The sequence below is a fragment of the Calliphora vicina genome, chromosome 3 (assembly GCF_958450345.1).
Source record: "Calliphora vicina chromosome 3, idCalVici1.1, whole genome shotgun sequence".
Classification (NCBI taxonomy): domain Eukaryota; kingdom Metazoa; phylum Arthropoda; class Insecta; order Diptera; family Calliphoridae; genus Calliphora; species Calliphora vicina.
The window spans coordinates 124,580,537-124,593,410 of record NC_088782.1 but is presented as its reverse complement, the minus strand read 5'-3'; the positions used below and the strand labels follow the sequence as shown (position 1 = coordinate 124,593,410).

At 29.8% G+C, this 12,874-nt stretch overlaps 1 protein-coding gene across 1 annotated transcript in view; it reads left to right on the top strand.

The window, feature by feature from the left end:
• Window positions 1–11,738, top strand: part of LOC135954974 (uncharacterized) — a 52,974-nt gene extending 41,236 nt beyond the window's left edge. Inside the window, exons 3-7 of the mRNA XM_065505235.1 lie at window positions 6,655–7,026; window positions 7,145–7,309; window positions 7,646–7,746; window positions 10,179–10,344; window positions 10,413–11,738. Of these exons, the coding sequence (XP_065361307.1) occupies window positions 6,798–7,026; window positions 7,145–7,309; window positions 7,646–7,746; window positions 10,179–10,344; window positions 10,413–10,699 (948 nt within the window). The 5' untranslated portion in view covers window positions 6,655–6,797 and the 3' untranslated portion in view covers window positions 10,700–11,738. The remainder of the gene's footprint in view (window positions 1–6,654; window positions 7,027–7,144; window positions 7,310–7,645; window positions 7,747–10,178; window positions 10,345–10,412) is intronic.
• The last annotated feature ends 1,136 nt before the right edge of the window (window positions 11,739–12,874 follow it).

The window sequence follows — 12,874 nt, the reverse complement described above, 5'->3', positions numbered from 1 at the left end:
ATGCAACCATGGGTAACTCAGCTTAATAAATATAAAAAGGAATTTAGTAACGGTTTATTTTTAACAACAAATTCTTAATAGAATCTAAAAAAAGCAAACAAACGCTTAGAATTTATTCGCAAACACACCATTTGTAAATGACATTTGAACATGCTCATGATTTTCATTGAAAAAGTTGTAAAACGAGAAGATTAAGTTCTCTGTTAAAGGGGCCAGGGGAGGAGGGCGACTTAAAGAAATAGCAAGAATAAAAATTTGTCTATAAAACCATAAAAAATATAAATTTATTTTACACATTGCTACTTTGGTGTAGTTAAGATTTTACCACTCTCTTCATTACTAACATTATTTAATAATCATTATTATGTTATTTTTGCAAGACTTCTTTCTTTACATTGTTGCTGGTGAAGGGGAAAATAAATCAATTTTATATGGAAGATATTACTACATCTTTCATAGAAAATTGAAAGATATAAAACGAATATTGAATACTCTAAATTAAGCTTAACTAGAACTGAACCTGTAATAAAAACGAACTAGAACTGAACTAGAACTGAATTAGAACTGAACTAGAACTGAACTAGAAACTGAAATAGAACCCAAACTAGAACCCGAACTAGAACCTGAACAAGAACCTGAACCAGAACTCGAACCTTAATTCAACTTGAACCTGAACTAGAACCTGAACTAGGACCTGAACTGGAACTAGAACCTGAACTAAAAATAGAACCTGAACTGGAAATAGAACCTGAACTGGAATCTGAACTAGAACCTGAACTGGAACTGGAACTGAACTAGAACCTGAACTGGAGCTAGAACCTGAACTGGAATCTGAACTACAACCTGAACTGGAACTGAACTATAACCTCAACTAGAACCTGAACTGGAACTAGAACCTGAACTGGAGCTAGAACCTGAACTGGAATCTGAACTAGAACCTGAACTAGAACCTGAACTGGAACCTGAACTGGAAATAGAACATGAACTGGAATCTGAACTAGAACCTGAACTGGAACTGAACTAGAACCTGAACTGGAACTGAACTAGAACCTGAACTAGAACCTGAACTAGAACCTGAACTAGAACTAGAACATGAACTAGAACCTGAACTGGAAATAGAACATGAACTGGAATCTGAACTAGAACCTGAACTGGAACTGAACTAGAACCTGAACTGGAACTGAACTAGAACCTGAACTAGAACCTGAAATGGAACTAGAACCTGAACTGGAACTAGAACCTGAACTAGAACCTGAACTGGAACCTGAACCTGAACTGGAAATAGAACCTGAACTGGAATCTGAACTAGAACCTGAACTGGAACTGAACTAGAACCTGAACTGGAACTGAACTAGAACCTGAACTGGAACTGAACTAGAACCTGAACTAGAACCTGAACTAGAACCTGAACTGGAACTAGAACATGAACTGGAATCTCAACTAGAACCTGAACTGGAACTAGAACTAGAACCTGAACTGGAGCTAGAACCTGAACTGGAATCTGAACTAGAACCTGAACTAGAACCTGAACTAGAACCTGAACTGGAACCTGAACTGGAAATAGAACATGAACTGGAATCTGAACTAGAACCTGAACTGGAACTGAACTACAACCTGAACTGGAATCTGAACTACAACCTGAACTGGAATCTGAACTACAACCTGAACTAGAACCTCAACTAGAACCTGAACTGGAGCTAGAACCTGAACTAGAACTGGAACTGAACTAGAACCTCAACTAGAACCTGAACTAGAACCTAAACTGGAAATAGAACATGAACTGGAACCTGAACTAGAACCTGAACTAGAACTGGAACCTGAAATGGAACTGAACTAGAACCTGAAATGGAACTAGAACCTAGCGGCTCTTTTATAGAGAGCTTTTCTATAGCTTTATAATAAATTATAATAAAAATCTATGTGGCCTCCATTTCCATAACAAATACCAAATACCACCTCAAATTATGTTGCCTACCCAGGAGGGTGTTCAAATGAATGGAATAAGCTGTGATCAGTTGGGCGTAACGTTCGTAACTGTTTTGTGTGTCTTAAGTATGAATTTTTTTTCTATATTTTTTGCTGTAACACGTCTAAACTAAATATTATTTTTTTCAATCGTCTTAATTTGTTATTGTTATTTATGCTGCTGTTATTGTGTACAACGTATTCTTGTACGAGTTTTTTAGTGTGGAAAGATAAGAAGATTGAGAGGCAAAAAGCAAAAAAAAAAAAAAATAATGGAAAAAAGGTTACTCGTACAAGTGTTTAGATGGCTGTTTTAGAAAGGTTACTAAACTATCACGCACACACCACACTAAATAAAGCCAGCATAAATTTCTAAATAAGTGTAACAAAATGAGTTTAATATTGTTCTATTAATTTTATGAAATAAAAAGAAATAAATGGGAAAAATTGATTTGAAAACGACCTAGGTGGCAAGAGAAGTGAGAGAAATAATGGTGGAAATAAATTATAAAGGTTTAGAGAAAAATTAATAAAATTTTAAATGAATAGTAAAGCGTGGGAGTTAAGACATATGCAGGTGTTGAATTAAAAGTGTGAGATAAAGAATTTTTTAAATTATGAAAAACGGCACAACTTATTTTTTTTATATTTTGTCTCTAAGTTTAAGATTAATCCAAGATATTTTCCACGGAATTCAATAAAAAAATAATTTTAGAGGTTGTCTTTCATTTTGATTCATAATATTTTCTTTACTGAACCGATGATGCTGATTTTCAATACCAAACTGCTTAAGACAATAACTAATATTGTGGGTAAATATTATTAATTTCAGTTAGGTATTTTAGACGTGAGCGTGATTTAATTGAATTATTTCGAAAAATTAGATATGGTCACTTAGTTGAAATTGAAATAAACTATCCCTCTTTATTATAAATCTCCTTTCAGAAACCTTTAAATTTAAAAACGTTTTTTGATCTAGTGTAAACCTTGTATTCAATATCATCCTAAATGTTAATGTTATTACTATTGTATTGCATTTTAAACTCCCCTTAAGCTTTCACTTTGAAACTATTAATCTTCAAAGTTTTTATAACTTAAGGCCTGCTTTCCTTAATAAATCATCCTATTTTTTTTTGCTTTTATAAATCTTTGTAGTGTTAGATTTTGGGGCAACATTTCTGCCATTGTTTTTGCCAAGTTCCATAACTTGTCTGTGTTTATGTCTAATGTCGTTGTTAATGTTGCAGGAATAACTTAATATTCTAAGAATTTCCATTAATGTTAATAACTTTTCTTTTATGCCACCTTTAACTCACGTTTTTTGGATTTCAGCTTTTTTTTCTTCATAAAAAAGCTAGAGTTTAGGTTTGTAGGTCTTTAAAGTCTATTTAATCCATTGGGGGAAGCGGTTTATTTCAACTTAAGCTCCCACATAACACTTTTTATTCAATATTCGCTGCAGCAACAACTATTTTATTTCAGTTGTTTTTCTTGAGGTTTTTGTGGCTTGAAAATCGTGACAATGAAAACATGGTTTCAAATGAAAGGAATGAGAAAATAATAGAAACAAAAAATTAATGCGATAAAGAACTTTAGTCGATTAATATGTTAAAGAGTTTAATGATGTTTTATAAAAGATAAAAAAACAACAATCTTCTAACAAACATTTAATAATATAGGTTAAACTGTTTTGAGTCTCAAATAGAATTATAGCGTTAGCGACTGTCATGAAAAGGCGAAAAACAAGAACTAGAACATAATTAGAACCAGAGCCTAAACTAGAACTGAACTAGAACTGTACTAGAACTGAACTAGAACTGAACTAGAACTAGAACTGAACTAGAACTGAACTAGAACTGAACTAGAACTAGAACTGAACTAGAACTGAACTAGAACTGAACTAGAACTGAACTAGAACTGAACTAGAACTGAACTAGAACTGAACTAGAACTGAACTAGAACTGAACTAGAACTGAACTAGAACTGAACTAGAACTGAACTAGAACTGAACTAGAACTGAACTAGAACTGAACTAGAACTGAACTAGAACTGAACTAGAACTGAACTAGAACTGAACTAGAACTGAACTAGAACTGAACTAGAACTGAACTAGAACTGAACTAGAACTGAACTAGAACTGAACTAGAACTGAACTAGAACTAGAACTGAACTAGAACTGAACTAGAACTGAACTAGAACTGAACTAGAACTGAACTAGAACTGAACTAGAACTGAACTAGAACTGAACTAGAACTGAACTAGAACTGAACTAGAACTGAACTAGAACTGAACTAGAACTGAACTAGAACTGAACTAGAACTGAACTAGAACTGAACTAGAACTGAACTAGAACTGAACTAGAACTGAACTAGAACTGAACTAGAACTGAACTAGAACTGAACTAGAACTGAACTAGAACTGAACTAGAACTGAACTAGAACTGAACTAGAACTGAACTAGAACTGAACTAGAACTGAACTAGAACTGAACTAGAACTGAACTAGAACTGAACTAGAACTGAACTAGAACTGAACTAGAACTGAACTAGAACTGAACTAGAACTGAACTAGAACTGAACTAGAACTGAACTAGAACTGAACTAGAACTGAACTAGAACTGAACTAGAACTGAACTAGAACTGAACTAGAACTGAACTAGAACTGAACTAGAACTGAACTAGAACTGAACTAGAACTGAACTAGAACTGAACTAGAACTGAACTAGAACTGAACTAGAACTGAACTAGAACTGAACTAGAACTGAACTAGAACTGAACTAGAACTGAACTAGAACTGAACTAGAACTGAACTAGAACTGAACTAGAACTGAACTAGAACTGAACTAGAACTGAACTAGAACTGAACTAGAACTGAACTAGAACTGAACTAGAACTGAACTAGAACTGAACTAGAACTGAACTAGAACTGAACTAGAACTGAACTAGAACTGAACTAGAACTGAACTAGAACTGAACTAGAACTGAACTAGAACTAGAACTGAACTAGAACTGAACTAGAACTAGAACTGAACTAGAACTGAACTAGAACTGAACTAGAACTGAACTAGAACTGAACTAGAACTGAACTAGAACTGAACTAGAACTGAACTAGAACTGAACTAGAACTGAACTAGAACTGAACTAGAACTGAACTAGAACTGAACTAGAACTGAACTAGAACTGAACTAGAACTGAACTAGAACTGAACTAGAACTGAACTAGAACTGAACTAGAACTGAACTAGAACTGAACTAGAACTGAACTAGAACTGAACAAGAACTGAACTAGAACGGAACTAGAACGGAACTAGAACTGAACTAGAACTGAACTAGAACTGAACTTGTACTGAACTAGAACTGAACTAGAACTGAACTAGAACTGAACTAGAACTGAACTAGAACTGAACTAGAACTGAACTAGAACTGAACTAGAACTGAACTAGAACTGAACTAGAACTGAACTAGAACTGAACTAGAACTGAACTAGAACTGAACTAGAACTGAACTAGAACTGAACTAGAACTGAACTAGAACTGAACTAGAACTGAACTAGAACTGAACTAGAACTGAACTAGAACTGAACTAGAACTGAACTAGAACTGAACTAGAACTGAACTAGAACTGAACTAGAACTGAACTAGAACTGAACTAGAACTGAACTAGAACTGAACTAGAACTGAACTAGAACTGAACTAGAACTGAACTAGAACTGAACTAGAACTGAACTAGAACTGAACTAGAACTGAACTGAACTAGAACTAAACTAGAACTAAACTAGAACTGAACTAGAATCTGAACTAGAACCTAAACTAAAAGTAGAATTAGATCTGAACTAGAACCTGTAGAAAAACCTGAACTAGATCCTTAACTAGAAATGATTTGTAAATATCTGCGGCATCAATCTGCCAATATCGCTGCCAATGAGTCAATTAATTTAAATTGATTTCAATTTCTTTTGAGTCAACTTTGCATTTATATGACTTTTCCATATAAGGCGACAATCGATGTGTAGTATTCCGAGGTATTTAACTTCCGTTTGTTGAATTATTGTTTGGTTATTGATATAAATAGGGGGCCATGATTCTGTATGCAATGTAAATTTTATATATGTACATTATTGCTCGTTGATTTTAAGATGGTTTTTCACCTTATTTTTAAACATTTCTGCTAATAAGATTATCTTCAGATATTTATGTCTAGCATTTTAATACTCGTAAATATTTGCCACTTGACCTAAATTTGAATGACAACAAATTTCTACAGTTAGTTTTCTCTCTATATTTCTTTTCTATTTTATTTTCTTACTGTATTTAATTCGCTTAATTCGCCAGTACAAACATATTAATTAAACAATTTCAAATATGAAATAATCCAACAGAAACACTTAAATAATACGAGTATTTACTTGGGACCACAACAACAGCAACATAAAGTGTCATTTGTCATTAAATATGACACTGACATTGACATTCAATTTGAAATGTTAGTGTAAGAGTAGTTTAGTATTAATAACAGTAAAATATTTAAAGAAAGAAATTAAAAAAAATATTGTGTATGACACATATTTTAATACAAAATTTCACACCGAACATAAGTAATTCTTAAATTTAGTTAATAAGTAATAAATTTATTTAATTAATGTTATTATTAACAAAATACTAATTTTTTTTAAATTATTTTTTCTCTTTTTAGTGCTTGATCTCTGCCTTGTTTTAATACTTACAACCATATAATTTGATGCTTGATGTTTTGTGCTGGATCTTGTAATTGAGTTAGATTTGCCAGTTTGTTTTTATTGTTTTAGAGGCTTTTACTACTATGCTGATCATTAAAAAATGGCCAAATCGAAAATTGCTCTTTATGCTGCTGGCGTAACTTGTTTGGGTTTTATATGTTTTGCTTTAGCATCGGCCGCCATTGGCATACCCATCTGGGGTTATTATGACTCACCCTCGGGCGGCTATGATTTCGATCATGGTTACTTTGGTCCCTTTAAAGTATGCAAACAGTTAGCCTATAATCGGGAGAAGTGTGGCAGTGATGTGTCGAAATTTAAATTGTCATGTAAGTAAAATCTACAGTCTTAAAGTTACATTTATTAACTGTCAATTAAAATTGGCAGGTAAGCTATAAGATGATACTGATTTTGTAATAATGTTCTCTCTCTCTCTTTGTCTTTTAGCTGCCATTTTTATTAGCGGCATTTTTGCCATTTTAAGTTCAGCTGCCTTTGGTTTATTTTGCATTTTATCCGTCATACAAATTGCCATGATTTCTTCGCGAGAGAAAGTGGTCATGTCCTATACATCAATGGTTATGACCAAAATGGTTTTATCCTTAATAGGAGGTAAGTTTGATAACAGTTTAAGGAACTTATTTCCTGAAATAATAACGGCCTCATTTTATAAAACGAAATGGTTTCAAAATATTTCCATTTATACAATGTGTTTCGTTTGAATTTATACAGCCTAACTATTAAAGAAATTTTAATAAAAGTTCAAAACTAAACGATTATTTTATAATAATAAAACAACATTTTAAATTATATTTGAAATATGTTTTATTGTACGAAATTTGAAATAATGGTCAACTTTACGGACTTAAAATCGACTTTAAGGCTTTTGTGGTTAGGCTGATAGTTTTTTTGTTTAATTTTTTTTAATATTTAATTATTTGTTTCTAGGTATTTTGGCGTTGGTGGCCACTGTTATGTTTGCTGTACAAATAGATGAATCTGAAAAGTATGGTTTTCGTGTATCACGGGGAATATCGTTTTATTTGCAGGTAAATCTTAAAATTTTTATATTAAAAAAATACATGTAAGAGAAAAAAATATTTTTTTAAATTATTAGTGAAAACAAATTTATGACAAAAAAATTTTTTTCGTAAAAAAAATTTGAGTTAATTATAAACGGTAACGCTAATTTGGATGGTTTCGGTAACGGTTATTTAATAACGATAATTCCGGCTTAAATTGTTAATAAAATAAAAACAACTAAGAGAGCTATATTCGACTGTGCCGAATTTTATATACCCTTCACCAAATTATACTTCAAAATAAAAATTTTAAATATTTTTAGGTGAACAAAATTATTTTTTTGCAGTTTTTTAATTTTTGCAAAAAAAAATCTTCGAATTGTTTTTTTAAACTTAAATTTTTTTTTTTAAATTTTAAAATTTTATTTTTTAAATTTTAAATTTTTTTTTGTTTTTTAATTCGGGTTAAAAAATATTTTTTCCGATTTTTACCCATTGTAGGTCCAACTTACTATGGTCTTATATACATCGTTGCCTATATTAATGACTTAGTAATCCAGATATAGGTCAAAAATCGAGGTTGTCCTGGGGCCGAATTACCGCACTCGTGATCGAATGAACTATCGTTTCGGAAAAATAATTTCGATATCGTAATTATACCAAAATGAACTAAATTTCATGCTCGATATCGAATGCCGTAATCTCAAATAAGAAAATTACGATCGAATTTACTCGATATCGAATGCAGTAATTCGGCCCCTGGTTTTTTACTCAACGGTAACGGTTTGTTGTTTTAGTGATTAATTATAGTATAACGTGGAAAATAAAACTTAACTTAAATAATATTGAAAAATTTTAATATTAATTAGATGTAAAATCCAAAATTTAAATCGAGTAACCGTTACCCACATTAATAATATGTAAATATTGCTTTAAAAACTGGCTTTCAATAAAATTAAATAATAAAAAAAAATTAAAAACAATTACAAACAATTGAATTAAAAAAAAACATAATTTTCAAACGAGTACCCGGTATTCACATTGTAACCGGTACCCACATTAATAATTTGTAAATATTGCATTAAAAACGTATTTCAATAAAATTAAATAATAAAAAAAATTAAAATTTCTAAATAAAATTTATAAAAAATATAATTTTTAAACGAGTACTCGGTAATCACATAGTAAAATATAGGAGTTTCTTTAAATAAAATCATAATTATTAAATTGTACAATTTTTAGTAGTTATTAGTGATTTAGATAATAAATTTGAACAAAAAATTACGAATGAAAGATATTTCCAAACGGGTACCCGGTAATCACAATAATAAAGAATGCAGTTTTTGACCTTTTTTCGTTTATAACAAATATCAAAAAAAAATAGCAAATTTTCTAAGAAAACCACAAGTTTAAAACGAATAACCGGTAATCACTGCAATCAAAATAGAAAATATTCAAAGAATAAGTCTTTATTTCACTATATTAAGCTGTTATCTAGCAGATATTCCATAAAATTATTGTAATTTGTAAATATCAATAAAATTAAATAATAAAAAAAAAAATAAAAACATTAAATTAAATTAAAAAAAAATCATTTTCAAACGAGTACCCGGTAATCACATAGTAAAATATAGGATTTACTTTAAATAAAACTTAATTATTAAATATTTTTGAAATTATTAGTAATTTAGCTAAGAAATGTTAACAAAAATTTACAGAAGATAGAGAAAAAAATCTATATTTCCAAACGGGTACCTACTCACATTAATAAATAATACAGTTTTTGAACATTTTTTGCTTATAAGAAATATAAACAAAAAATAGCTAATGCTTTAAGAAAACTATAAGTTTAAAACGAGTAACCGGTAATCACTGTAATAAAAATAGAAAACATTCAATGAATAGGTCTTTATGTATCTATATTAAGCTGCTATCTAGAAGATATTAAAACAAATTAATTTAATTTATAAAAATCAAAGAATATTTAAAAAAAAGTATTCCAAACAATAAATTTTCTTTAGACAGCGGAATTATCAAATGACTACCCGGTAACCACAAAGTAAATATTACGATTTTCGGTATTTTTCTTATCTATTTATGGATTAATAAAATAATTATTAAAATTTTAACGAGTACCCGGTACCCACATTAGTTATTAAGAATTTTTTTATAAAATCTGAAGTTCCTAAACAAATTTAGCAATGAAATACATTAAAATCAAATAATTTTCTAAGAAAATTAAAATTTTGAAATGAGTACCCGGTATTCATAAGAAAAAGTACGAAAGGTTCGTTAAATAAATCAATTTTTTTGGCAAGCATTCAACTAATTATTTTAAAACTGAGTGATTTTCATAATTTAGGTTTTTTTTTTAAAAAAAATCTATTATATGAATTGAAAAAAAGATTTTGATTCTATAATTTTTTATTAATAATTTTTTTTCTCTCTCTTAATTCCAGATTGTTGTTATTATCTTAAGTATACCTCTTTTTGTATTGGCTTTATACGATGTTTTGTATTCCAAAAAGCCCGGTGGTGATCCCACCATGATGATTGATGCTGCCTCACCATCATCGGCCACAACGATAAATAATCCTGGCTTTAAAGAACCAAGAACTAAAAATGGTATGTTACAATGAATTGAATGTTAAATAAATAATGATTTTAATTTCATAATGTTGTTACTTTAATAGGCATTTCTGTGACCGATGCCTCGGGCAAACCCTATGCTGGCATACGCAATGGCTCAGGCAGTGTGGCCTCTATGAGCACCATGGTCACCAGTGTATCAAATGGTTCCACGGTGGAGTCTGTTACACGCTCACCCTTAAGGTCTAGTTTAAAGAAACCCCGTCCAAGGCCAGAAAATGCCTTGGGCATACAAAATCCTGGTTACTCGGGTTCGGGCAGCTCACCGCCCATGCGACGCAATGGCAGTGTTAAGAAGGTGCGCATACAAACGCACAGCACGGAAGTTTAGAGGAAATAGGAATTTTCGTTATTTAAAAACAAAAAACCAAGACTGTGTACAGATGAAAATGATAAGAAATCATAATTTTTCCTTTAATTTATAGAAAATTTTGTTTTTTTTTTACTTTTTTTCTCTTTTTAAAGTATTTTTTTATATGTTGTCTTCCAATTAGTAAAAGAAATTCATGAAATTTTAAATTCTTCATAATTACATCACAGAAATTTGAAAATCTAAACGATATATTGTTTAAAAATTATACAAATCCGTCCTTTAAGCAAAAAAATAACTAATATTTACAGCATAAACTAAATGGCAAATGTATTTAATGTTTCAAAGTTTACAAAACCCACAAATAACCAACGACCAACCTATAAATAACAAAATCTTCAATTTTCTTTCTTTAAGTATGGCAATATTTTCGAAAAGAAAATTCATTGACAGGCCCCTAACTGTAAACAAAAGATTAAAGTTAGCAACACTGCTTGACAGCTAACGGCAAACAGTGATGCCAACTAAAGACACAAACTTTAACTGTTATTAACTTTCTGTCTACGAATAGCTGGGCCTATGTTTATCGTTTGTATAATTAGTAAATTAATTATAATTAAGCAAGCACAAACCAGATCTTATTTATTATTAGTTTATTTACTTGGTATTTTTAATCAAATATTATTAATAATTGTTAGATTTTTATAAGAATCAAAACAAAACAAAAACTACTCGAATATCAAAAAACAAAAAAACCGAACATGTGTAATATTTTTTATATATAAACATTATATTTAATTTATCTTTAATTATTTTTAAATCAAAATATTATATAAACAATTCTTAAAATGTTATTACAATTTATATTTAATGTAAGTTTTTCTTTTTTAGTAATTTTTAATTTAAATAATTAAACCTTAAACAAAAAACAATTTAAATATAATGTTATTGTTAATAAAAAAACAAAATATTTTTAGCATTAAGTTTAAATATTGAAATAATAAAGAAAAATTATTGAATAATTTTATTAAATAATAAAAGAAATTGAAAACAAAATAAATTCCCTTAAAATGGTGAAATTGTCTGTATAACTAATTTACTTATTTTCATATAACTCACTTATTTTGAGAGTTATTGATACGATTTATTCTGCATTGAATAGAAGGGAATGTGGGCTTTATTATGATGTACAATTTATTTTCAAAGTATACAATATTGCTTTATAATTGACAAATCAAAATGACAGTTTTAATACAGTTTTAATTATAAGAAAAAATGGGCGTGGCACAAATTTTATTTTCTTATTATAAAGTTCTGGTCTTGAAGATTCTTCTAGCCAAATATCATTGTAATAGCTTGACATTTGACCGAGTTATAAGCTGTTAAACTTGGCCTTTGTTAGTCTTGAAAAGTCTTGAAATGGGAAAATTGTCTGTATAAATATTTTACTTATTTTAACATAACTCAGTTATTTTGAGAGTTATGGACATGATTTATGCTGCATTATATAGAAGGGAGGATGGGCTTTACTATGATATACAATTTATTTTCATTGTTTGCAATTGTGCATTATTAGAGGCAAATCAAGTATTTACATTTAAAAGCGTTTTATTTATAAGAAAAAGTGGGCGTGGCACAAATTTTATTTTTTTTATCATAAAGTTCTAGTGCTGTAGATTCTTTAAGCCAAGTTTCATTGTAATAACTTGATATTTGTCCGAGTTATAATCTGTTAAACATGGCCTTTGTTAGTATGAATATGTAGAAAAAAATTGCAAAAATTGATGTTGAAAAATTTGTCCCAGTAATAGGCCAACAGAACCGAGTAGCAAGTAAATTGTTCAATATTTATTTTAGTATTTTGGCTATAACTCCTGCATTGTAAGAGATATTAACATGATTTCTTTTACAGTGGGTAGAATGAAAGTGGGGCTTCTTTTTGTGGGAGAATTTTAACGCCCACTACCACGCCCACTTTGTGAAATTTTAGTATTTATTTTAAAAACTCGTGTAGTTTTAAAAGTATTAATGATTTTAGTTTTATTATTTTAGAAATAGAAAGTCCCCCTCTTGCTCTAACGTTCTGCGAAATTTCATTTGAAATGGTTTTGCATTAAGAAAGTTATGACAAGGAGAACTTTGGCTTTAAACAACCTTTAAATTGGGAAATTGTCTGTGTAATTATTTTACTTATTT